The 26,852-nt window shown below is 54.1% G+C and overlaps 1 protein-coding gene across 3 annotated transcripts in view; it reads right to left on the bottom strand.

Moving 5' to 3' along the window:
• ZFAT (zinc finger and AT-hook domain containing) overlaps positions 1–26,852 on the bottom strand; it is a 330,215-nt gene that overhangs the window by 3,803 nt on the left and 299,560 nt on the right. For 2 of the 3 annotated variants that reach the window (XM_062187952.1, XM_062187951.1), the window contains 3 exons: positions 24,648–24,766; positions 21,553–21,679; positions 19,334–19,464 (listed from right to left, as the gene is read on the bottom strand). In XM_062187952.1, coding sequence (XP_062043936.1) covers positions 19,334–19,464; positions 21,553–21,679; positions 24,648–24,766 — 377 coding nt within the window. Of the gene's footprint in view, positions 1–19,333; positions 19,465–21,552; positions 21,680–22,600; positions 22,944–24,647; positions 24,767–26,852 lie in introns of those variants that run through there. The other variant, XM_062187953.1, reaches the window with a different exon arrangement.

Here is a 26,852-nt window from a genome sequence, read left to right as displayed (position 1 = left end):
AGCCCGTCCTGATCAGTCTAAGGCTGATGGCTTCTCAGTCAGTCCCTTTATTCAAAATAAGCATTCGAGTGACTTAGTCTATTAGTACAGCCTTAAAATGGTTCTCCACAGTAGCAATAAGGCTTCCTAGTGCCATTACCCCCTGAGGCGGGCACCCCTTTTCCCAAATGCTGTATCTAACATGCCATTCAGCTAAATGATAGCGTAACAGAAAACCTTCCCCTGAGGGACTTACGGGAGAGTCCCTCCCTCAGCACCATGTTCTGTGGTCCTGCCCACCTCAAGTGTCCTGGAACCCAGGCTGGATCACAGCCAGCACCTGGGCTCTCTGTGGGGTCTGCTGCTGCTGCTGTGGGGCCGACTCCTGCCCAGATCCCCTCTTCCTGGGTGTCACCCTGTCATGGCCACTTACTGGGCAAACGTCGATGGACAACTTGTGCAGTGCCAGGCGGCCAGGGGTGACTCCTGCCGCCTCGATCTTGCTTGATCCCCACTTCCCTGCCCGTCCTGCCTTCTGCACCTCCAGCTCCCCTCCCAACAATCACAGAAATCCCGAAGTCTCCCAGCTCAGGAATCCCACCCCTGCGTCACTCCTGTGGAGCCCCATGGAGCCGCCTCGCATGGGCTTTGCACCGTGATCCATTTCTGCACAGACCTCCTGACTAAGCCAGGAGTCTCCGGGAGCAAGGACAGCCCAGTGCTTGTGGGCACACAGCAGGTGTCTATGCTATTCTAGAAAGACTGCTGTGGCCCAGTGTCCCCTCCAAAACTCACGCTGTGAATGTGCTGTCACTAGAACATTCTGGGGACCTTTGTGAGGTGACCTGGTCTTGAGGGCTCTCCCCGCAGGGATGGACAAATGCCCCCATCACGGGACTACATGCCCCAGGACAGGACGAGCGTGGCCCACCTGCCTGTCTCACATGTGTTCCCTCACCCTTCCCCCAGGTTTAGGCAGCGCTCACCTGATGCCCTGCCAGGCCCTTGGTCTTTCCAGTCTGCAGAACCATAAACCAACTAAACACCACTGCCAGCACTGGCATCGTGGTGCAGCAGGCCAAGAAAACACGACGCTGGCATCTTGTGTCAGAGCACTGCTCCAATTCTGGTCCAGCTCCCTGCTAATGTGCTGGGAAGACAGTGGAAGATGGCCAAGTGCTTGGACCCCTGCCATTCATGTGGGAGAACTGGATGGAGTTCTGTTCTCTTGGATTTGGCCTGGTCTAGGCCTGGCCACTGCAGCCATTTGAGGAGTAAAGTGTGGAGATCTCTCTCTCTCTCTCTCTCCCCCTTTCAAATAAATGAAATAAATATTTTAAAATTCTTTAAAGATTATTTTATTTATTTGAAAGGCAGAGTTACAGAGAGAGAGGGAGAGAGGGAAAGAGAGGGAGAGACAGAGAGAAGGAGAGAGGGAGAGAGGGAGTGAGGGAGAAAGAGAGAGAGAGAGGTCTCGTATCCACTAGTTTACTCCTCAAATGGCTGCAACAGTCGGGTGCAGGGGCCCAAGCACTTGGGCTATCCTTCACTGCTCTCCCAGGCCATTAGCAGGAGCTAGATCAGAAGCGGAGCAGCCAGGACTGGAATCAGCACCTATATGGGATGCTGGTGCTGCAAGCAATGGCTTAACCCACTACATGCCACAGCATTAGCCCCAGAAATAAATCGTTTTAAAAAAATCCATTGTTGGGCCGGCGCTGCAGCTCAATAGGCTAATCCTCCACCTGTGGCACCGGCACACCGGGTTATAGTCCTGGTTGGGGCACTGGATTCTGTCCTGGTCGCTTCTCTTCCTGTCCAGCTCTCTGCTTTGACCCAGGAGTGCAGTGGAGGATGGCCCAAGTGCTTGGGCCCTGCAACTGCATGGGAGACCAGGAGAAGCACTTGGCTCCTGCCTTTGGATCGGCGCGGTGCGCCGGCCGCAGCGTGCCAGCCGTGGAAGCCATTGGAGGTGAACCAATGGCAAAGGAAGACCTTTCTCTCTGTCTCTCTCTCTCTCACTGTCCACTCTGTCTGTCAAAAAAAATAATAATAATAATAAAATAAAATAAAATCCATTGTTGGGGCTGATGTTGTGGTGTAGTGGGTAAAGCCACTGCCTGGACTGCAGTTCAAGTCCCAGCTGTGAAAGGAGCAGAGGATGGCCCAAGTGCCTGGGCCCCTACACCCACATGGGAGACCTGGATGAAGCTCCCATCTTCAGTCTAACCTAGCTCTGGCTGTTGTCACCATTTGGGAAATGAACTAGCAGATGGAAGACCCCTCTCAGGCTGGCGCTGTGGTATAGCAGGTAAAGCCACCGCCTGCAGTGCCGGAATCCTGTATGGGTGCCAGTTTGAGTCCCGGCTGCTCCACTTCTGATCCAGCTCTCTGCTATGGCCTGGGAAAGCAGTAGAGGAAGGCCCAAGCCCTTGGGCCCCTGCACCCATGTGGGAGACCCAGAAGAAGCTCCTGGCTCCTGGCTTCAGATTGGCCCAGCCACAGCCATTGTGGCCACTTGGGGAGTGAACTAGCGATGGAAGACTCTCTCTCTCTCTCTCTCTCTCTCTCTCTCTCTCTCTGCCTTTCAAACAAACACCATCATTTATCAGTCTCCAGCCTGTGGCTTCCTGTTACAACAGCAGAATGGACTGAGTCACCCCCCCATGGAGCACTGGAAGTGACGATACAGTCTCGTGGAGGAGCTGCAGGTTCCAGGCCCTGCCGCCCTGGCTCTGAGCCTCCCCAGGGCATGAAAGCAGGGAAGACAGAACCTGTCCACGGAGAATCCTTTTTGGCTCCAAAGTCCCAGAGGGCCAATTCTCTTATTGTACGGGGGGACAGCCCAGGCTCTGGTATCCCAGGGAGCCCTGCAGGCAGCAATGCTCCGACTTTCTGTCGGGCTTAACACCTTTCCCTGCCCGCGGTGACACCCTTGGAGCCACGAGTAATCTGGTCAGCAGTGACCACGGCCAGGAGCTGGCGCAGGGCCTGGCCTGGGGGTGGACACCAAACGGATTTTCCCTGAAATCACTGAGTGAAGGAGAAAGCAGCAAACACACATGGCGCTGGAGACACAGCCAAGGACAGCTGAGGCTCAGAGAGGGGTACATTGTTTTCTTGTGGCTAAGAGCCGTCCAAACAACCTGTAATGATAGGAAGTGCCTGCCGTGAGCCAGGTGCAGCGTGAAACATCTCAGTGACAGCACTCGGTATTCATGGTGCCCAGAGCGCCCAGCCCAACAGGGGGATGGGGATGAAACGGATACAGGGCTGCCCACCTGCACACGCCTACCCTTCCCCCTGCTGGCCACAGGCGGCTCCCTGGGCCCCTGCGCCTTAGGCGGACACAGCACCAAGCTCAGCCCACGGGAGCTGCAGTGCTGGGCACCACACACCCTCCTGCTGACTCTCCACTCGCCTCCAGCACTGACCCCGGCCCTCTTTCCAGGCTCCGTCTCCACTTTAACAAGAAGGCACTGAAGCCAAAGCATCTTCAGACACAGAGCTGGTAAGGATGCCTACAGACTCCCAGGGACCAGGCCGACCTGCTGCAGGAGCCTGGCTCACCCGGCTGGGCGCTGCGATCCCTGACACCGGCAGGAAGCCCAACAGGAAGACCACAGGGAGAGGTGGCCCGTGGGGAAGCTTGCCCAGGACGCCTCCTCTGGAGGGCTGCACTTGACCTTCCAGGCACAGTCCCCCACCCCCTCTGAAACCTGATCCCTAAGGATCCTTAACCCTGTGCTTCCCTGTCAGAGGCCACATCCACCCCAGTGTCTCCCAGAACCTCAAAGTGGCCCAGAGACACACATCAAAACAGGAAAAAACAAAACCCATGAGCGAAAGAGTTGAAGGCATCTCATGGCTGACCCCACGAGGCGGCCATGAGAAAAAGAGCAATGTTCGTGGCAGCTGGATATTGAATACAACATTTTTTAGAGCTGCTGGTGGAATATGATACACAGCACATATCTGCATCACAGCTTTCTCCCAGGGCTCTCAAAATACCATGCAAACCCTTCCTGGTGCCCGAGCTCCCCACAGGCCTGTGCAGAGGGTCTCAGGGCCACAGTCCACTCCTGATGGGGCACTGGAATCTCCAGGCTTTCAGCAGGCCAGGCTGAACCTGGCACAGTGCTTGAACTTGACTCTCAGCCTATGAAGAAGTGGTCCACAGGGGCCGTCGCCATGGCACTGCAGGTTAAGCCATCACTTGTGACGCTGGCATTCCGTATCAGAGCACCGGCTGGAGTTAGATCCCGCCTCCTGCCAGTGCATGAGGGAGAGCGGTGGATGATGGCTCAAGTACTTGGGCCCCTGCTGCTCATGTGGGAGTCCGGGATGAAGTCCCCGGCTCCTGGCTTCAGCCTGGCCCAGACCTGGCTGTCGCGGCCATTTGGGGAGTGATGCAGTGGATAGAAGATCAGTCAATCTCTCCCCCTTGCCCCGCATCTCTCTGTTGCTTAAATAAATAAATAAATAAATAATCTTTAATTTAAAAAAAATAAAAAAGAAATGGCACATAAAGGAAGATAATAGTCCTAAAATGCAAAGACCCCAGAATGGAGCACTGTGGGGTGACATCGGTTTTACCCAGGGGTGGGAGCTGCAGTGCCGTCTCCCACCTCACCACCACCATGGGAGGGCACCTGCTCCAGGCGTCGTTCACATTTCAAATGCGTCCTAAGTAAGCAGGGCCGGCTTCCTATTTACTTCACTGCATCCTGGGGAAACTGCCCTCCCTGGGGAGGCATCAGCGTCCACGGAAGGCTGCAGCCCAGGAAATGAAGACAGAAGCCACTAGGTATTCTGCTCTGGCTGGCGCTCCTGTTGGTTCTCAGGACCTGCTAGGAGTCGGCCCCACACCAGGCCCCCTGAGGGAAACAGAACTCGGTCAGGAGAACATGGTTGTCAGGGCACCAAAGCAGAATCAAAGAATCAAAGGAGCCAGACTCCTGGGCCGGGTGTTGCGATGCAGAGGGTTAAGCCTGCAATACCAGTATCCCATATGAATGCCAGTTACTCTACATCCATTCCAGCTCCCTGCTGACGGCCTGGGAAAAGCAGCAGAAGATGGCCTAAGAGTTGAGCCCCTACACACACGTGGGAGACTTGAATGAAACTCCAGGCTTCTGGCTCCAGCCTGGCCCAGCCTCCGCTGTTGTGGCCATCTAGGGGGTAAACCAGCAGGTGGAAGATCTCTCTGCCTGTCTGTCTGTCTGCCTCTCTTTTTCTCTCCCTCTGTAACTCTTTCAAATAAATAAATAAATCTTTAAAAAACACAGACTCTCATGAGCAAACGGGCTGGATACGGGTGATAGGAGTCTGTGTGTGTGTGTGCGCCTGTATATGATACATGTGTGTGCGTGTGAATATGCAGGTATGTTGCTGTGTTTGTGTATATCATGCACTTATGTGTATGTGTATATCTGTGAGCACGCATGTGTTTCCATGGGTTGTATGCATATGTGGGGAGTGTGGGCATGCGTGTGTACAGCTTTCCTGCATGCATATGGATGTATGTGCATGGGCATGGGCAGGGTGTGTGCGTGGCTTTGAGATCACCCCTGCACAGGCACTGCTCTCTATCTCCCAGTCTCAGCAAAGGCCTGCAGCAGGAGAACTCCCTCCTGCTCACACCTCTTTTCCACTTTATCTGCCTGCTTCTTAGGATGCAACTTGCTCCCTGCATCCCAGCGCTTCTTCCACAGAGCCCAGCAGGCAGCCTGTCACCATTACAGTGTCCCCAGGCCCTGACCTCACTCAGTTCTCACGCAGCCCCGGGAGAAAAGCCGGGCAGCAGGGTTTCCTGCTCACCCCCTGTGAAGGGCTGGCTCAGACAGGCTAAGAGATTCCTCCAAAGGAAAAATGCAACGTGTAGGAGTCAAACTGACATCAGGGATTTGTTATTGCTTCTAGCCCTTGTCTGTATTCCTGCTGAAAGTGGTCCTCCTACTTTTTACCTGCTGAACTCTGTTTGCGGGAGCATTAAGTCTGTGACGACAAAGCAAATTAAAAATATTATTGCAAAACTTCAGAAAGAAAGAGGGAGGGAAGGAGGTATATTCCTAGATCGTATCTATGAACTATATGAAATCTGTTCTCTTTAATTAAAAAAAAAAAGTAAAAATTCTTAAAAAAAAAAAAAATAGATCCCTCCATGATGAACTGGGGAGTGGAGAATTCGAAGCCAAGGACAAGGCCTGCGAGGCCTCTGGTTCTCCTTCAGTCACTGGCTTCCTGTCACCCCCGGCATGAAGCCCTAGTGGAGGCTGCAAGTGCAACCGTGGGCCTGTCCCCAGCAGGGATGCCACCTAGTGGAGGAAATGCTGGGGCTTATCCCGGATTGCGGTGTTGGTGGGAAGGTCTGGGACGGTTCCCCAACGAGGATGACCTTGTTCTGAGCACCGTAGGGCTCCCAGGAGTCAGGAGAACGGGAAGATGGGTACAGCACATCCCCCTGCACGCCAAGTCCACAGAGCCTCTGCTGATATGGGGGAGTGGCTCAACAGCACCCAGTTATTCTAACGTGCACCCCAGGAGACATCTAGAACTGTCCAGAGACAGAACAGAGAGCATTCCCCAAGAAAGGGAAGGAGGCAGGCGGCGGCTTCCTATTGGCTGTGGGTACCTTCTGATACCCAGACAAGCCTCTTGTGTGTAATTCTTGACTGTGAGGCCTCTCAGCATTCATACACTGAGGTTCTGCTTTCTGTAGGGCCAGGCACCTCACTCAGGAGAGACGTCAGCTCCACCCGGTGACCCCCGCACAGAGGAACGCTGGGGCTCCGACAACCCCCTCCATTGCATGGCAGGTCTTTTCCTCACAGAAACGTCCCCACCCGTCCGCCTGCTCGCCCCACAGCCCGCCGAGTCTGCTTCCTCGGGGGCTCCAGCCTTTCTGGTTGCCGACTGCAGGTGCTGGATGAAGATGCGGCCATGGGGCAGGTGCGGGCCCTGTGTCTTAGCAGACGCCATTTAGGAAACCCATTGGGAGAGCCTGGATTCAAACCCTCCCTCTGGCTTCTGGTCCCGGTTTCCTGCTAATACACACCCAGGCAGGCAGTGGTGATGGCTCAAGTACTGGGCATCCTGCCACCCACGTGGGAGACCTGGATTGAGTTCCCGGCTCCTGGACTTGCTCCTGGTACAGGCCTGGCCATTGTGGGCATTTTTTCTCTCCCTCCCCCCAAATAAATAAATACGTTTAAAAATGAAAAAGCAAAGGATGGGACAGGATAGACCCTCACCTTTGAAATGCCACCCCGAGGACTCATCCCCTCTGTGCCAGCTGGGGAGCACTCTTCTCCCCAACTCAGCAATCTGTCTGCTCCAGAAGTTTCTCTCCCTGTCCTTTGACAAGGGTGACCTGAGGCCCATAGGAAACCCCAGGGGAGCCCTGCTGGATAAAGGAGCAGAGGACGGTCCCCATCACTGAGCCACAGCCCCGTCCACAGTAGGAAAACCAAGCTCCCAGGGGGAAAGAGTGCTTGCATTTCTAGTTTATGGCAATCACAACACACCATGAGCCATTTAAGTCACTCGACACACTGGCGATCCCTGCTCATGCTGAGCACTGCCGCGGTTCTGGCATTCACTCACGGGCTGACGCCAGCAGAGGCCCCAGAGGCACCACTTCCCACCCATCAGATCCACACAGGCCGCGTTTGCACCCCTCTCTCAGAGCAGGAAGGGCTGTCCAGCACCGACTCTGCTTCTGGCCTGGGGTCACACCCGTGAGTCCCTCTCACTCAGTGCCCAGCCAGCCTCCGTGTCAGCTCAGGCTGCAACAGCAAGTGTTGAGAACGGGTGGCTGACAGCAGGAACCTCCTCTCCCAGTGCTGGAGGCTGGGTGTCTGAGATCCAGCGCCAGCACAGTGGGCCCTGGGGAAGGGCCTCTTCCAGGCGGCGACTGCTGGACCCTCGTCTCCCTGTGTGGTGGAGAGAGAGGGGCCCAGCCCGCTCACTTCTTACTCAGGCACGGACCCCGTTCACAAGGATTCCATGAATCCCATTAGGGACCTAAGCACCTCTCCCAAAGCCCACCTCCTAAGGATGCACCACACTGGGGATTAGATCTCAGAGTTTGAATTTTGAGAAGACACAGTCAGTCTGGAATGCCCCCCACCCCCTGGGGCTTTGCTAGCAGCCAGAGGCTCTAAGGGGTCAGGGTACTGTGAGCCATAACAATGCTCATTCCCATGATGCAGCTGTGCGTTTTATTTAGGGACCTGGACCAAGCAAGAAGCCCTCGTATGAAACGTGCCATGTCGGATGCACCCCACGCACAGAGCCTGGAGGACAGTCCGTGCGGTGCAACCTGCTTCCGGAACAGAAGTGACCAGAAACAGAAAAGGCTGAACTCTCCACTCCAAGACTGAAGGAGCCCTGCTGTTTCCACAAAGAGGAGAGCTCAGATCTGAGGGGGGCTTGGCACGCGCCTGACACAGGGCTGACTCCTTCATTTGCATAATCAGATACAATCCACAGGACGGCCCCTGGGTAGATGCTATTATCTTAACATTTTGCAGTTGAGGAAATAAAAGTTCAAAGAGAAGAAGGGCTTGACCCAAGATCAGGCACTGAGGGATGGACCCAGGGCTCAAGCCAGGAAGCCTGGCTCTATCGCCACACTACTGGCTCTATCGCCACACTACCGGTCAAGCCAAGGACTCTCACTGTGACGCGGACCTGGGGTGACACCTACAAATGGGTTTCTCAGGAGACACCCCTTGTGCGGTCCATCCAGGGGAGGGCCCATGGCCCAGGCTCCCCGGGCAAGGCACCCTCAGCAGCCTGGACATCCTGAGGCTGCTCCGAGCAGGTCGCACAGAAGGCAGCCTGGACCCACGGCTTGGCCTCCTGCCACGTGGTCTGTGTTCCTCGATGTGAATGCCTCTAAATGCACTTGACCCTTTGCCAAGCACTGGAGATTCCAGTCACGGATGAGACCAATCTCCAGTGCATCTCATGGTCCTGCAACTGGACAGGGAGCTAGGCCCCGTGGACAGCCTGCTGCGCCAAGCACCATGACCTGGCAGGGGTGTCTCCTGCTCTCCCGTCTGCACCATTGCCTAGAAGAGACAGGAGAGCTTCAGCCCTGCTGCTAACAGCCCCAGCATGGGAGGAAGCACCACGGCGACCCCTGGAGGGGCCGGGACAAGCAGGAACCTACAGCTGGGGTTTGCTTGGATGGGAAGCAGCTTCTCTGGGGTCATCCACTTCCCACAGCCTGCACAGGCAGGCCAGGACTCCTTGTGGGGGATGGCCATCTGGCCACTCACTTGTCCCTCGTCACATGCCAGTGGCGTGGAGGGGATGAGGAGTGAGCTTAGAGCTCCTGCTCCTGGGGAAACAGAAAGCAAACAAGTGCCTCCAGGCCTTCCTTGGGCCAGGATCCTGCCTTGCAGGGTATCCCAGACACGCCTGGCCTGAACAAAGGGGGCTTTGTTTCTCCTTGGGCTACCGATTTAGTGATGGTTTTTACGTTCCATTACCACAAAGGCAGCAGGGACCACAACCCAATCCTGCTTCTAATTGTGCTGACGTCTGTCTGCCACCTGTTGGGGGAGGGCGCTGCTTTCAGGGCACATGGGATCAGAGGAGGCCCACCTGGCATAGCTCCCTACTGGGGGCCAGCTGTGCCATCCAACAACACAATCTTGGAGCAACAGCTCAGCACGCGCACAAGCCCTGGGGAACAGGACTCACGTGGCCCCACACTCGCTGAGAGCGCACCACTGAGAAGCCAGCCCCACTGCGCCTGATCTGAGGGCTGCAGGTGGGGTCAGCTCAGCAGAAGCCCAGGGGCTCATGGGCAACAGAAAAGGAAACTGAGGTTGCAGGGAGGCGGCCGTGGGCCTGGGAGGTCATGGTGAGGTTCCACACCGAGTTTACAGGAGCCTTTCTAGGTCACTGGAGGGTTGTAGGTGAGGGCTGCTCTAATCTGATGATATCACTAACAGATCACTCTAAGGGCCAGCATGGTGGCACCGGGGGCTAAGCCGCTGCTGCGACACTGGCATCCCATTCCAGAGCCAGCTATCCTACTTCCAGTCCAGTTCCCTGCTAATGTGCCTGCAAAGGCACTAGATGATGGCCCACATACTTACGCCCCTGCCACCCATGTGGGAGACCAGGAGGGAGTTCCTGGCTCCTGGCTTTGGTCTGGATCACACCTGGCTACTGCACCCATCTGGGGAGTAAACCAGTGGATGGAAGATATTCATTCTGTCACTCCCTCTCTCAATCTGTCTTTCAAATAAATCAACCTTTAAACAAACACACCACCATGTTTTCCATGTGAAGAGTGGCTCCTGGAGCAGCAAGGGGTGGAAGGAGGCCAGGGAAGAGCAGTCCCAGCAAACCAGGGGCAGGCACTGACAGCATGAACCAGGCTTCTCAAGTGCTAATGAGCACAGGCAGCGCCCAGGGGGTGGAGCAGTGCAGGTCTGATCTCAGCAGGAGCCGGGGCAGAGCCAGTGCTGCTGGCCTGGGGCGCACCATGCCCATCCTTTCACTGACACAATATTTGCACACATCTACGCAGTGGGCTGTGGTGGTGTGGACCGTGTCCACCCCGGGTGAGGACGAACTCAGGGTCATCAGCATCTCCTTCCCCTGGAATTTCCATCCTCCCTTCACGGGAAGAACATTCACAGCCCCGTGAGCTTTCTGAGATGTCTGCGGCCTTGCCACTGATCATGGACACCTGCTATGCCACACAGCAGCAGAGCACACGCCCTCCACCCACCGCTAACACACTGGCGGCCACATTTGGAGTACCAAGGGCTGGAGACAGAAGGATCTCAGGCAGGTGGTGGTGCAGCCTGGGGGAGGTGCTGATAGGTCAGTTCTAGGGTGAGAGTCAGTCCTAGGGCCCAGCTTGGACATGGGAGGGCAAGGGTGCCACCTACAGGCGGGAAACCGGATGGAGGAAAGGGAGGTGAGGGAGCCCAGAGCTCTGCTTGGCAGGCGAGGTGGGGGAGTACTCCAATGGGAATGAAAAGCAAGGGCTGGCTTGAAGAGCCGTCCAGTGGCAAATCCAAGGAGAAAGGCCTCCTCATGGCTCCTCCAGAGTGGGGGGACAGCTCTGTCAGGGCCACTGCAACCCCAACCCCGGCCCCAAACTGTTAGGAAGTTAGAAGCATAAGTCGGAAGCAGCCCAGTATTTTACACTATAAAGTCGTGCCCAGGTGGTCTCAGCCTTCCCCTCAAGGAAAGCTCCCCAGGAGAATGCTCTCTGCTCACCACCAGACTGGCTACTGGCCTGATAACACTGGGCCATTTGCACCTTCCCCCAAGGAAGACACCCTAGGGGAAGTACCTCTGCTCCCTGCCAGGTGGGCTCCCCAGCCTGACAGCACTGAGTAGTGAAAACGTGGGAGGAATCTTACCTAATTCACACTCAGCAAACCCCCTGCACAGGAGAAGAGGGAGAAGCGGAAGGAGAAAAGGCCGGAAGAACTGGACCCCCTTCCCTTATAGCCCCCACCTGGATACAGACGGTGCGCTCAGCCCCCAGCCCCTTCCTGGTCTGCCAGGTGCATTCTCTCCAATCAACCATGTAGCCTCCTTTCCCCTGTCTGAATGAGTGACCATGTAGCCTCCATTCCCAGTCTGAATGAGTGACCATGTAGCCTCCGTTCCCCAGTCTGAATGACCATGTAGCCTCCGTTCCCCAGCCTGAATGACCATGTAGCCTCCTTTCCCCTGTCTGAATGACCATGTAGCCTCCTTTCCCCTGTCTGAATGAGTGACCATGTAGCCTCCGTTCCCCAGTCTGAATGACCATGTAGCCTCCGTTCCCCAGCCTGAATGACCATGTAGCCTCCTTTCCCCTGTCTGAATGAGTGACCATGTAGCCTCCTTTCCCCAGTCTGAATGAGTGACCATGTAGCCTCTTTCCCCCGTCTGAATGAGTGACCATGTAGCCTCCTTTCCCGCCTGAATGAGTGACCATGTAGCCTCCTTTCCCCTGTCTGAATGAGTGACCATGTAGCCTCTTTCCCCCGTCTGAATGAGTGACCATGTAGCCTCCGTTCCTGTCTGAATGAGTGACCATGTAGCCTCCTTCCCCTGTCTGAATGAGTGACCATGTAGCCTCCGTTCCCAGTCTGAATGAGTGACCATGTAGCCTCTTTCCCCTGTCTGAATGAGTGACCATGTAGCCTCTTTCCCCCGTCTGAATGAGTGACCATGTAGCCTCCGTTCCCGTCTGAATGAGTGACCATGTAGCCTCCTTCCCCTGTCTGAATGACCATGTAGCCTCTGTTCCCCTGTCTGAATGAGTGACCATGTAGCCTCCTTTCCCCTGTCTGAATGAGTGACCATGTAGCCTCCTTTCCCCTGTCTGAATGACCATGTAGCCTCCTTTCCCCTGTCTGAATGAGTGACCATGTAGCCTCCTTTCCCCTGTCTGAATGAGTGACCATGTAGCCTCCTTTCCCCTGTCTGAATGACCATGTAGCCTCCTTTCCCCTGTCTGAATGAGTGACCATGTAGCCTTCTTTCCCCTGTCTGAATGAGTGACCATGTAGCCTTCTTTCCCCTGTCTGAATGAGTGACCATGTAGCCTCCTTCCCCAGTCTGAATGAGTGACCATGTAGCCTTCTTTGCCCTGTCTGAGTGAGTGGGCGCTCCCAGGTCCTCTCTGGGCACTACATGACAAGGGGGCGTTGTCATCGCCAAGACCCTAGGTGCGCCTTTGTTTCTGAATCTGCACACTGCAGGTCGCCACCAGCAATGGCAGACAACCTGCTCCAGGGGATGTGAAGCAGGAACCTACCCTCAAGGGCACCTGTGTCATTAGGAGCTGACATAATTACGGCTGGCAGAGCCCCAAGTAAACTGCATGGCGAAGTTCTTGAAGTGGGGGCCACAATTCAGAGCCCGCAGCTGAGAAGTGGCTACCGCGGAAGGGCTACGGTAAGTCATCACCGAGAGCTGGTATTTCACAGGGATGCAAGGGAGTGGGAATTAAAAGATAAAGCTGAATTGTGGCACTTGAGAGGAACCCCCGCGTATGCCTGCGGATCTAACATTCAGCCATCTGAGGACGTCAGCAGCACAGTGGAGGCACTCGGCTCCCTGGATGGGTCCTGTTCAGGACACACGTGACTCCTGGCACAGGTGTTCCAAAAGCACTGGCACCCATCATACTGCAATGGGCCTGTCAGTCAGCAAGGTGGCGTGGGCGTGGCGCCCCCACCATGCCGGGAGGCCCAACAGCAAACACAAGTGGTTACCACACCGCTAGCATCAGCTCTTTTCACATCATACATACGCATTCTTAGCCTTCCAGGCAGATTCCTTAGAGAATCACACAATGACAGAGACGAGAGGCCGGGAAAGCAAACGATGCTGAGGCTGAGGAGGCAAGGTTTCCTTAGGTGCAAGGGACTCCACGCCTGGTGCTGCGATGTCACACACGCGCAGGGGACATGGAACGAGGGCCGACGAGGCGGGGAAGGGGAGGGGAGTGGGGACAAGCTGGCCGTGACGCCCCCTCTCATCTCCTCCACGTGGACAGCACTGAAGTCCGAGAGAGATCTGTTTACCTATGAGTCAAAGAAAGGCCTCCGTGGAAACAAGAAAGGAAAATCCCATCGACTCAGGCGTCATTTGAGCCTAAAGGGATGACAGGAGAAGGAGGGATTTCACTCAGATGCGACAGGGCCAGGACAAGAGGAAAGACCTCAGCTCAGTCCTGGTTTAGGACAACCTGGATGGCTCGGCCACCCCACACCACCTTCGTCCCAGGGGGAGAGTCCCTCGGCTCTCACTACAGTCAAAATCCAATTCACGGAAAACACTGCTTCTAAGTGCACCATAAACACAAACATACACACGTATCTACCTCATGTAAGTCACTCCCCAGACCCCTCTCCTCATTATCCGGCCACGAATCTTATGAAATGTTCAGCATCTGCCCTCGGAGGCGGGGAGGCTGGTTCTGGGCCCCGCGTGCATGTGGCCTGCAGGTCCGAGGCTCCACTGGAGGTGCCCCTCTGTAGAGCAGTTTGCCTCCCACGACCAGCATGCCCTTGACCAGACGGACAGCTGGGAAGGGGCCCAGCATCCCCGCTGACTCAGGCTGAGAATGGGCCTGCACCTCCTAGTAAGCAGGCAGCTGGTACGTGTGGTCCCTGGAGAAGCAGACCGTACTTCCCAGAATAACGGACTGTAAATAACACGCAGCAATTCCAGCACCGACAGGCACCCGACCTACGTCTTCGACGTATGAAAATGGCTCCTGGAGCGGCCTCACAGACAAACGCTGCTCACTGACCCGCGGAGGAAGCTCCGCCTGCTCCTGTCCTCCGGCCCACACTTCCTCAACCTCACCTTCCAGTGCCAACCGCCGCGGGGACACATGGGAAGGCGACGAGGGTGGGGTGGGCGCAGCTGGGAGCAGGTGGCGTGTTGATGCAGGCAGCGCTGGAATGCGTGCTGTCTCAGGAGGCTGTGATGCGGTACATTATCAACTTAGAGCTTTCCTGGGCTCGTGGCTCTGGAGGCAGGGAGGCCACGATGCGGGGGCTGCGTCTGCTGGACGCCTTCTTGCAGTGCGACATGCAGGAAGGCATCACGTGTTCAGAGATGTGCGAGATGGGGGGCAGGAGCCAGGAGAGAGCAAGCGAGCAAGGCAGTGCCAGCCCACCCTGACATAACTAACCCACCCCCAGGAAAACAACCGGAATGCACTCGTGAGGGTGGTACCCCGATCTCATCTTAAGTGCCCACCCCTCACTGCTGTTACAAGGGCACTGAAACAGCAACAGAGTGAACTGAGGTTGTGTTGGGTTTTTTGGTTTGTTTTTTGGAGGAGAGGGGAATTCAAACCAGCAGTTAAAGCAGCGCTCTTGGGACTCAGGACTAGCTCCGCCCCAGCATCCACCCCTCCCTAGGGGAGCCTCCCTCCCCCATCTGAGGTCTGCAGGTGCCAGGCCCCCTGACCAGTTCTGCTTGCTCCTTTTTCCACTGCTCTTTGCACTTCTAACAAACTGTGATAAGTGACTTATTTATGAAATGTACAGGGACTAGCCAGCTTCCTTTTAGAAATATATCATGAAAGGAGCTCCAAGATGGTGGAACAGGGAGGGAGCTCACACGGAGGGCTGCATGGATGATTCATGTGGTTCTTGTAGCAGCACAGACAAATACTGTCCCCACTGGGGCTAGTGCGCAGGCATTGGTCTCCTTGGAGGAGAGGAGGTGAACAGGAGAACACAACAGAGCAGAACAAACCTCTTCTCTGATTAAAAAGAGAGAGAGAGAGAGAGAAAGAGAGAGAGAGAGAGAGATTGACCTCCCCCAACTTGGGGGTCCCCTGGACTCTCCCCTCACCCTGGAGCACTGAACACAGCTCCCTGACCACACCCAACACAGGCCTCTGGGTATTCACTGAGAGAGCAGACACTCCACTAATCCAGAGGCACAGCCCAAAGATAAAAGCCACCACAGGGGGAAAAAATTAAGTATCTCCACAAATGCCCAATAATAAACGCAGCAATTCAAGAAATGAGATCATGAAGACAGCATGACACCCCCAAAACAATCTAACACTTCAATGCTAGAATGTGACGATGACGAGATTGAAGAAATGCCAGAGACGGAATTCAAAAAATTGATTGTAGGATTACTTAGAGGTAATCAGAAGCAAATCCATGAACTAAAGAAATCCATACATGACATGAATGAAAACTTTGCCCATGAAATTGAGATTTACAGAGAAATCAAAACAAAATATTGGAAATTAAGAATTCAATGGAACAAATAAAAAATCTGGTGGAAAGCCTTAAGAAGCAGAAGAAAGAATAACTGAGTTAAAAAGATAACTCTGGAAGTTTACAGCCACACCTCTGACTTCTTGCTGATTTACAGGTTACAAGTGGAGAATCCAAAGTGAGACCCACTGTGTTGTCAATCCTACACAGTGGACGTTTATGGAGACGTGACTCCATCCATGCCTTGGATTGGAGCACAGGCCGGTGCCCACCGTCAGGGTCTTCTCCACACAGAGAAGGGAGAACTCTGCTGCTTTGCCACAGGGGCTAGAGGGTTCATGTTTCAGTGGCTCTGCACACTCACTAAGCAGATATAATCTCCCCACTGAAAAATTCTAAACCAGGTGTAATTAAAAGAAAAAAAAAAAAACTGTAACCAATCTCTATAATAAAACAGCTACACCAGGGCCGGTGCTGTGGCATAGTGGGTAAAGCCGCCACCTGCAGTGTCAGCATCCCATATGGGTGCTGATTCGGGTCCCAACTGCTCCACTTCTGATCCAGCTCTCTGCTACAGCCTGGGAAAGCAGTAGAAGATGGCCCAAGTCCTTGGGCCCCTGCACCCGCGTGGGAGACCCAGAAGTGGCTCCTGGCTCCTGGCTTCAGATCGCAGAGCTCCAGCCATCGTGGCCAATTGGGGAGTGAACCATCAGATGGAAGACCTCTCTCTCTCTCTGCCTCTCCTTGTCTCTGTGTAACTCTTTCAAATAAATAAATAAATCTTTAAAAAAAAAAAAAAAAGCAGCCGGCGCCGCGGCTCACTAGGCTAATCCTCCGCCTTGCGGCGCCGGCACACCGGGTTATAGTCCCAGTCGGGGCGCCGGATTCTGTCCCAGTTGCCCCTCTTCCAGGCCAGCTCTCTGCTGTGGCCAGGGAGTGCAGTGGAGGATGGCCCAAGTACTTGGGCTCTGCACCCCATGGGAGACCAGGAGAAGCACCTGGCTCCTGCCATCGGATCAGCGCGGTGCGCCGGCCGCAGCGGCCATTGGAGGGTGAACCAACGGCAAAAGGAAGACCTTTCTCTCTGTCTCTCTCTCACTGCCCACTCTGCCTGTCAAAAAATAAAAAAATAAATAAAATAAAATAAAATAAAGCAACACTGCAATTTAAACGATAGGACCACTGAATTCAGAGGGCATTCTTGCACCTGTAAGAGCCAGATACGCTGCGATCCCTTTGCTACAGGAGTGGGCATTTACTGTCCTCCTGCTCGTCACTCTCCCCTTATTGCTCCCCCATCCATCCGACGTCAGCAGCCTCTGGGAGCGAGGTGCTGGGCCAAAGAGCGAGGACGGGAAACACGCCTTCGAGGGGAGCATTTGCAAACGCAATCTCTCATGATGGATTGCAGCTCTGTGTTTGCAGGGAGAAGATTCTCCGACAGTGCCACCATGAAGACACCTAAATTGTTTGCGCTGATGGTACAGGAAGCTTATCTCCTCCTGCCTTGTTGCTCTGCGAGAAGCTTATCTAAATGGTATCCTAACCCCTGACCTTGTGGTATCCTAAACCCCTGACCTTGTCCATCACCACACTGCCAGTGATGCTCCATTATTCACATCCCCGCGGAGCAGCAAATCAACCCGGTTCTTAGAGCCCAGTCACAGACAGCAGCATCTTCAGGGCCCCCAAACACTGGACCAAGTGCTAGGCCCAGGGCAAGTGAGGGGCTTAAGATTCAAAAGGCAACCTGAAGAGTACAAGCCAGAGGACAAGCCACATAGAGATTCAGCCTGCGAGTACGGAAGCCTGCTCTCAGCCCAGGCAGGACCCCCAGTTACTGCAGATGGACCCAGGCAGCCGCCTCCTGCTGACTTCCACTGGAGCCCTTCTTGGAAGAAAGCACACACCATGCAGACATTCGCCTGGAGACGCTGGGTCTGGTCTGTGGATCAAAACTCTAGAACTGTACTAGAAGGTTCTAGCCCATCAGAGAAGTACTTGGCCTGAATTTCATGTTTCTCATTGTGCCCTGGGCACACTCAGGGGACCATCGTGGAAAAGCATGGGGGTCTACCCCAGACTCATCAAAGACAGACCTGAGAGCCACCAGGAAAGAGTGTGTGAGTGTGAGTGTGTGTGTGTGTGTGTGTGTGGTTGCTGAGAAAAGCTGAGCTCTTTCCCAGGTAAACCTCTGCGTGTTTCCTGTTGTAGAATTCAGTACTTCTGGGGGTGTCTGGCCCAGGAGACAGGATGCTGGTCTGGAATGGCTGCATCACATATCAAAGTGCTGGTGTGAATCCCAGCTCTGCCTCTGATCCCAGCTTCCTGTTAATGCAGATGCTGGGAGGCAGCACCTGATGGCTCAAGGACTTGGGTCCCTGTCACCCACCTGGGAGACATGGACTGAGTTCTGGGCTCCTGGCTTTGACCTGGTCCAATCCTGGTTGTTGAGAGCATTTGGGGAAGCAAACCAGTGGATGGAACCTCTCTCTCTCTCATAAATACATACACACACACACACACACACACACACACACACACACATATATATATATATGCAGCATGCACCTCTTCCAGGCTTCTACTCAAATGTCAGAGAGATCTTCGCCACTGACTGCTCGCAATACAGTCCCCAGAGCACACTCCCTTACCCCTCACCTGCTTTTCTTGTTCTCCACTGCCTTTGGTCTCTTACTGACCCCTGATGCCAGGCTGGTTTTCTTGTGTGTTAGCTTTTGCCCCACTAGTGAGCACCCAGCACGACGGTGACAGTTTCTCTCCTGGAACCCCAGTACCCAGAACACTGTACAACCACAGCAGGCACTCAGTACCTACTCCACCAGCCAACAGAAGAATGTATAACTGAGCAGTTGCTATGGTTTGCTTTTCAATTTTTCCCTAGGAACCTGAATTTGAATTCTAGGTCACATATTTCCTTGGTTCTGATGTGTTTACTGTTTTTTTGCTTTCTGCTTTTATGTTGTTTGCATAAGCCAGTCTAAATCTTTCCTGAAATGAAGCAGGAGACGGTGGAGAGATTAAGGTACAAAGATAAAAGGATGATCTAATTATCCAGCACAGCACGCTAGCAGATGGTACGGGCTCCTCAGAGGACAGAAGGGGCAGTGAGCCAAACGGCATCACCAATGAATGGGCACGGCGACCCTTTCTCCACACTGACCGTTCTCTTCCCATTGTTCCGTTTCCCGTGTGGATCTCAGCAGGGACATTATGGCGTTCAAAGGCCAGCACCTTGGGAAATCCTCCCGGCTTCGGGCTGCGCCCAAGAGCTCCACTTCCTGGAGGGGCCGAGGCACTGTGGGCTGCTTCCTCCAACACACGTGTCTAACCGTGTGCACATCAAGCTCATGCGTCACCCCAGGATTCTTTTGAAGGGATGAATGAAGAGTTCCTAGCAAGTTCCTGAAATATTTCTCAAACGTACTACGCCTCTCACCCAAATCATCCCCACGAGAATGCTGCCGGAGACACTGTTCAGTAATAATAGCAGGTGGAAGAAGAAAACGCACCAGAGCAGACCAGTCGCACTCCAGACTCTGCCTTGGGGAACTGAGCCCCAGAGAGGGGGAGCAGGGAACATCGAGAGAGGAAGGTCTCACCTGCTTCACAACTGTCACGGTCCCCGGCGCCATGGCAACCACAGAGGCCACGGCAGTGGCATCGTGGGTCTCGGTGCCCAGCTCGATGATCTGCTGGAGGATGTTTACAGCTGTGGGGTCCAGTCGGTCACCTGGCAAGGGAGGAAGCAGCAAACAGGAGACTGTGAAGGCAACTGGCGGCAACAGTGGCCCCTCTGCTCCCCGAGGACCCTGGGCTCTGGGTAATCGCTCGTTTTGACAACAGAGGTCATAGGCACTGCGTTTCACAGCTCTGAAAGCCTCTTCTACAAGCCTGTCTCACAGGGAGCCAATGGCATGAGGACGGCATCCCCACCGTGCAGCTGACTCAAGCACAGCGAGCTGCCCGAGCTACTGGGTCAATTCCACGCTAACACCAGAACTCAAGCCCGTGTTCTGTCCTGAACCTAGCTTAGTGGCACAATACAGTCCCATGAGGCCCCAGCTGCAGAGCCAGTTTCTCCTGAGCACGGGGCAGCTGGCCAGTGAAATCCTGCTGAGTAAAGGACAGGGGTCCTAGGGAGACCAACTGAGAATGTCTCCATTGTCTGCCAGGGGGCTTCAGAACCCCACGCCTCGTCAAACTTGACTCTCTATTTCAATCATCCCAGAAGCCTGGAGTCCACACCATCAGGGCGGCTCCTCAGTACGTCCTGCCCTGTCGGAGTCCTCCTGAGCACACTCTGACCCTGGTTATTAATTTCCTAAAAGGAGAGTACTGCTTGATTTCCGTGTTAGCAGAAGATCAGCAAGTGTTGCCAATGTCTGTATCCTTACGGGCAGCCTGATACAGGCCATCCTCCAGTGAGTCCATCAGTGACATCAGGGTGTTCTATGCAGAGGCTGAGGCAGGACTTGCAAATACAAGAGCACCTCAGAAAGTCTGCAGACAAATGGGACTAAACAGTAAGCATATTTGGATGCCTCCCCCCAAAAAATCAAAGCCATGCATACAAGGAGCGTCTTTAAAAATTTTGTGGAAAATGCACATTATGAAAAAACAGTGCATGGGTTGCAAACCTTCTATTGTAATTCCATCCTCCATGAAACCTATGAAGTACCATTGATTCATAAGGTGTCACCCCAGATCCCCCACTCACACTCCCCTCAGAGGAGGTGATGCAAATGTACCTATGGCCAACTACTCTGAACACCCAAAGACTAGAACACTTGCCTGGAAGACTTACTGAGGTGAGGCTTTGAGTCCTTAGCACTCCCACCCTCAGCGACCATTTATACCAGGCCCCCACTGTCAGCCCGCAGCTATGATGCCTGGTAGGAGTACAAAGACCTAACGCTACCTCTGCCCCTTCTCCTGAGACAGCCCTGGAAGCAAAGCAGTACAGCACCTGGTGAGTCGCCATCGGGCACTTATGGGGACAGTGCTGAAGAGGCCGATGGATTTCTGTAGACAACAGAATCTGAGTTCTGAAGAGGAGGACGAGGCAGGCTGAGAACAAACTGAGGGCCAGGGACCAGACCACGTGCCAGGAGCCGTGCAGCAGCTGGGTCACGAGTGCAGCCATGCTGAGACCTGCACCCCAGCCCAGGATTGGGGAGGCAGGAGACAGGGGAGCCTGGGCAGTCCAGGGCCAGAGCCAGTGGGCCTGGCCTAATCAGCAAAAGCCTGAATTGTAACTCTAGGGGGGATACTGGAGTGCCTTTAGAACGAGTGTGCAAAGTCAGAGTGTGTATGTATGTGCATGGGAAGAAGCAGGCCCAGTCTCAGCCACCCACTGCCACTGCATGCCAACCCCTAGGCATTCCGAGTGAGACCCCTGGAACACGGGGCCACGAGGACGGATGGAGAGGGGCAGCGCTCAAATGGGAAGTCAGGGACTGAGAGTCCAGGGCTAGCTCCCACACCCACAGGCAGCAACCCAGCCAGTCCTTTACAAGGAAAAGCCACTTTTTCTGTGGCATGAGAAGAGTTAGATCTGCTGAGCTCACCAGAGTTTCTGAGAACTGAATGTCCTAAGATGTGGGGAAATCTCATACGCCGGTCAGAAAGCTCTGTTCTAGAACGTTCCAAGAGGCAGGGACCTCAGGTGGCTGCCAACGGGACTGCTTGTGCAGTGCAGATGCTGGGTCAGAGATTCTACAGTAGCTCAGCCGCTGGGCCTCTCGCCCTTGCAAACTCATTCATTCCCCGTGCCCAGTTAAGACCCAATCAGAGGGGCCGAGGAAGACGGGGCTCTCACCGCTCTCAGAGGTGTATCTCAGGTCCTGGAGTGCGGCCACCGCTGCCTGCGTCCCCTGCACATCCTCTTCGGCCTCTGTGATGTGGAGATACTGGGTGGAAGGCTCCTCAGGGGTGTCTGTTGCTGGCTAAATAAAAACATAAGACCTAAAAGGACCATCTAACAGATAAACCTATTACCCAGAAACTGGGGGTAATACTGCATGGAGACAGAATAAATGCCCAGAGGCAAGCACTGCTTTGCAACATCTTTTACTTGGCATTCCCAAGACATCAGCCACTCCAGGAACACACCTTCTCCTTGCAGCTAAGTACCTGGAGGTCTTTACGATTAGCTTTGGTGGAAATCTTGTGCTGCACATCCTTGCAGGAGTGGACAGGGGATCTCCTGGTACGTGCTCTTTGACTGGTTCCCCCATCTCCTCCCACTGGCACCACTGTCACCTCTAATCTGCCCCTGGCCCGGGGCCTCGTGCCATGGCTGACAGAGAGAGGGCACTGCGACAGAGCAGCCATGGTGGGGAGGAGCGTGTGGGTAAGCACACAGCACACACAAGCACAGGCCCTGCACCCCAGGAGAGGACAGTGAGTCTTAGCGTTGCATGCCATTCCTATTTGTATAGGAAATATGTGCTCGATCAACCCATAAGAAATGCATTTTTGCAAGATGAGGAGTTTGTGAAGGTGGGAGGAGCTGCAGTGACATCCACAGGTACCGCCTGACTCCAGGGGAACAGCGGTGGGACAGGACTTTCTCAGGAGTAGGGACTGGCAACTGGCACTCCTGGAAGGGCTGAGGGTGCAGAAGAAACCCCACGGCAGGAAGCAGAAACGTCACCAGCGGAGACGCGGTTTATAGGAGCCAGCGTCACTCCTCCAGCACTTATCAAGCACTGATGGGGAACTGGCGGGGCGTTCAGGGCAGCGTGCAATTATTCTTTTGCAGCCAAATGGCCGAGTTTATTGAGGCATTTCCAGCCTGACATGTAATAGACACCCAATAAATACAGGATGAGTGTGGAATTTAACCAAAAGAACATTTCCCTGTAAGTACTGCTGAGCAGTGTGTCAGCCAGTGCAGGATCCAAAGCATGCATCAGCCCGGGAAAGGGCTTTCTTTCATTCTGTGGATCGGGGTCACAGTCAATCTCGGGAAGGATGGTGCTCTTTGCCAGGCTGTCCTGAGAGCCAGGTGGCAGCCCCACCCCTACGACAGGCAGCTCCACTGCTGACCGCCAGCGCCCAGGGTCCTGGCTGCTCCACTGTGTCACTTCAGGACCCGGGTCCCGACACTTTTGCTGCCGACACTTTTGCTGGGTTTGCAGCTTTGCTGAAGGTGTGGCAATCTGTTGGAAGTGAGGCCTCAGAGGACAGCAACCGGACTGTGCGTGTCTGCAAAACACCAGCCGACCCAGATGGATGGGATGTTACATCAGGAGTTGGCATTCCAGTGTCTATGGATTCTTGCAGCAGGAGCTACACACCCCAGGGACTGTTTTTTCAGATGGAGGTGTGAAGCCCGCATCAACATCAACAATCATCACAGCAACTGCCGCTTCCCAGGACTCACAGGGGGCCGCTTACAGCCTCACCACTGCACGGTTCTGTCACCCTCAACCTCTCGGGCGCTCGTATCTATCAGCCTCCAGTATGAACGAGAATACCAAGGCCACAGAGCTGACACGATGGCACAAGGTCTAACTGTTCGTAGGTGACATTAGGGACACGTGGCTTTTTATTTTGTTCCATGAGTTATAATCCAATACTATCAATATTTGTTACTCAACTTGTTCCTGGCCTTGGCCACTGGGAATTCCTTTTAGGTTGTTTCTCTGTCCTTCTGACACACACGTCCCCCTGCCTTTTTGCTTTTCCCTCCCTTATCTATCGATCTATCTTCTATTATCTGTCTAATCTTCTCTCCCTCTACCTACCTTCCATATGTCCTGCCTATCTCGCTACCTTCCATGTACTCCATCGTCTGTGTATCTTGCTGAAGCCCCCAGGGTATGGGTGCGGGAGCTGCTGGGCACCCTTGTCTTGTTTCTGACTTCAGTTGGAAACCCTCGAGTGTTTCCCAGCAAAGTATATGCTGGACTTCGGCTTGTGACAGGGAAATTTTTTTCAGGATCTATCCATCACCCTCTGCTCTATGGATCGCTTTGAATCAGCGAGGACCGAGTTTTGTCAGGTGGTTTCTCTGCATCTGTGAGGATCATCATTTCATTTCCCTCCCTCATTTCTGTGCGTATGAGGGGTTACATCAGCACACTGCCTTTGACCGAACCACCCTTCCCCTGCGATCCAGAATGATGGCCCATCATCATGAGGCAGTATTTTCTTTTCATGAGCTGTGGGGTTTGTTAAAGAGCCCTCACGTTTGGCAACTGGGTGCTCTGTAAAGTCCTTAGATCAACTGGGGGGGGGGGGGTCACTTTGACCTAAGGGACGGTGAACATGGCAGGTGTCTGGAGGCGTTGTCTCAGTAGGGGTCAAGGGTAGGGCTGATGCTGTTACTATACAGCGGGAGGAGTCCAGAAAGGCAGCCTAACTCCCTGGAAGACCCAGGGCAGCTCTCTCCAACCACAAAGTATTCAGGCCAAAACCTCAGTGGCACTGAGTCTGAGAAACCCTGGCTCAGGGAACTGCAGCTGGTCCACAGTTGTGACACTCGGCATTTATGAGAGACGGCGACTGGCTCTCACAACACACAGGGGTCCTCAGCCAGAGACTCGCTGCAATCCTAACGGAGAATGCAGCAGCCCAAGCCTTCAGCAGAGGGACAGGCGGGGCCAGAAAGTGCAGCCCCTGATGCCCTCGGGGGTGGGAGGACAGAAGACCCCCTGCCTTCTCTTCTTCTTTCAGATGCAGGTAACAAGGAAAAGTGTCCCTGAGACCCATACACTCACAAGGCAGGCTGCTCTCAATCCAGGACAAGAACCACATGTGTGGCCCAGACCTCACCCACTGGATCCTTCAGACACTAGACTTGAGCAGTCACAGGTATCTCTCCCAGAAAATCCAGGCCTTGGGCTTGCTTAGTTTGCCACTGGTGCTTAGAAATGTCAAGATCAACACCACACTTTGAAACGTTACCTCCCACTTGGGGTCTCCGTCAATCTCCACCACCTTCAGCCCATGCTTGTTCTTCAAGTGCCTGTTGAACTCCCACTTGGTGCCGTACACAAAGCTGCACACAGGACACTTCAAACCACCTGCAAGCACAGACAGAGGTCACAGCGCGCAAAAACGCCTCAAATCTAGGAAACGGGGGGTTCTGTCTCTGGCACCATCCTTCACTCCCAGCCTCCCTGAGTCCTGCAACATGACAGCAGCGGCATATCTGTTTTCAGAGCACAGACTCAAGTTTAATGTGCCTTTTTCATTTATTGGATAAACATCTGCAGAGAGCCAAATAAGTGCTTGGTATTTTAAATGTCATTGAGAAATAAGACGTGTAACATAACTCCCTTGGCCAAGCAGCTATGTGGTTCAAATCATCCTTATGCTTTATTTGTAAATAACAAATTAACTGAGAAACCAAAAGAAATAAAAAATAACTGAAGGTCAGTGGCTGTTTTTTCTCAATCTCCCTTGTCCCAAACTATGCAGGGCAGGAGCCCAGCTCTCAGTCGCCTGCTCCCTGGTTTGAATCACACGAATGTCCCAGTGTAGAACAAACGTAAAAGCTGCTCACGACCTGACTTGTCACTATTTACTCAGCTGATCAAATTTTTCCTAAGTTCTGGGAAGTGCTTGGATGCTTAGATGAAGAGAATATAAAACTCCAGGTTAAAAAAAAAAAGGATAAAGAAACGAACAAAACCTGGAGAACCGCATAGAAGACCATCTTCCTAACACGGAATCAGAGGCAGGAACGGAACGGGAGGCTCTTTGGCCAAGGAGGGCCTTGTGAACCAAGCTCCGGCCCGGGAAGCTAACCACAGCCCTGGCACCACATCGCCGTCCTAGTGGGCAGGCTCAGGCTGTGCCCTGGCCCCGCAGGGCCTCTGCCCTGAACTGGGTGTGGGCAGGAAGCATCTCCACCAAAGGCCCCGACGCAGTTATCCGGAGCCCTGAGGCTGCCCAAGGTCAGCGGCCACTGCACCTGGTGCTCCTGGGCCTCTGGTAAATGCATTTCCTGCCCTATACCCGATTCCACTCTGGGTTTCCTCCACTATCTCAGAACTCGCAGGCAACACAAGGCCCAACAGGGACCTCACCAGAGAGAGCTTGCTCCTCCCCATTCCACCTTGAACTGTTCTCTGCCAGGCTCTCTCAGGTCGGGGCTGGGTGGTGAAGGCCCCTCCACCATCAAGTGGGAGCATCTCCCAGGTTTGCTCCTCCTGCCCACAATGCCACCTGTGAAACCTTGGTGCCTGGGCCCCCTCCACTCAAAGTCCACATATTAGTTGATTTTTTAAAAAAAATTTTAAAGACTTATTTATTTATTTGAAAGCCAGAGTTATGGAGAGAGAGAAGGAGACAGAGAAAGATCTTCTATCCACTAGTCCACTCCCCAAATGTCCACAATGGCCGGGACTGGGCCAGGCCCAAGCCAGGAGCTTCCTCCGGATCTCCCACAAGGATAGCAGGGCCCCAGACACCTGAGCCATCCTCTGCCGCTTTCCCAGGAGCATAAGCAGGGAGCTGGATCAGAAGCGGAGCAGCCAGGACTCAAACCAGTGCCCACTTGGGATGCTGACGCTGCAGGCCATGGCTTTAACCTGCTGCACCACAGCGCCGGCCCCTATTAGTTGATTTTAATGCACTAACCTGATGGTATTTTGAGCCCTTCTACCTCACTAGCCTTCCCTACCACTATGAAGTCTTATTCATTCAGCTGAGTATTACCCCCATGCCTGGGGATGCACTCTGTCCCGCTCTGATACCTGCCAGCGCTCTGGTCTCTTACTTTCACTATGTTTCTTCTGTTTCTTGAGAATTTCCAGTTTGCACCATCCCCTGCTTGTCCCCAGTTCTCCCCTTGTATCTCTGCCTCCCTCTCCAAAAGGCCCACACTGCAGAGCCCAAACTCTCAAACTTTTACTGACAAACCTCTCAACATCCACGACCACTTCTCTTTCTCTTTGACCGGCATGGGGAACCCACAGCCCACAGTCAACCCAGCTGCCCTGATCCCAGGATGAGGAGGCAAATCACAAAACCGTGTCCTGTTTTCACTGCCCTGTGCCCGACCTCAAGGATTTCCCAGGCCATTCTCTCCAATTATGCAGAAGTCCTGGCCACTCTCCGTCCCATCCCATATAGACCCTACATTATCGTCTACTTCCTCTTTCA

This window comes from Lepus europaeus, chromosome 4 (assembly GCF_033115175.1).
Source record: "Lepus europaeus isolate LE1 chromosome 4, mLepTim1.pri, whole genome shotgun sequence".
NCBI classification, from domain to species: Eukaryota; Metazoa; Chordata; class Mammalia; order Lagomorpha; family Leporidae; genus Lepus; species Lepus europaeus.
The sequence above is the reverse complement of the archived record's forward strand: the minus strand, read 5'-3'. Positions and strand labels throughout refer to the sequence as shown.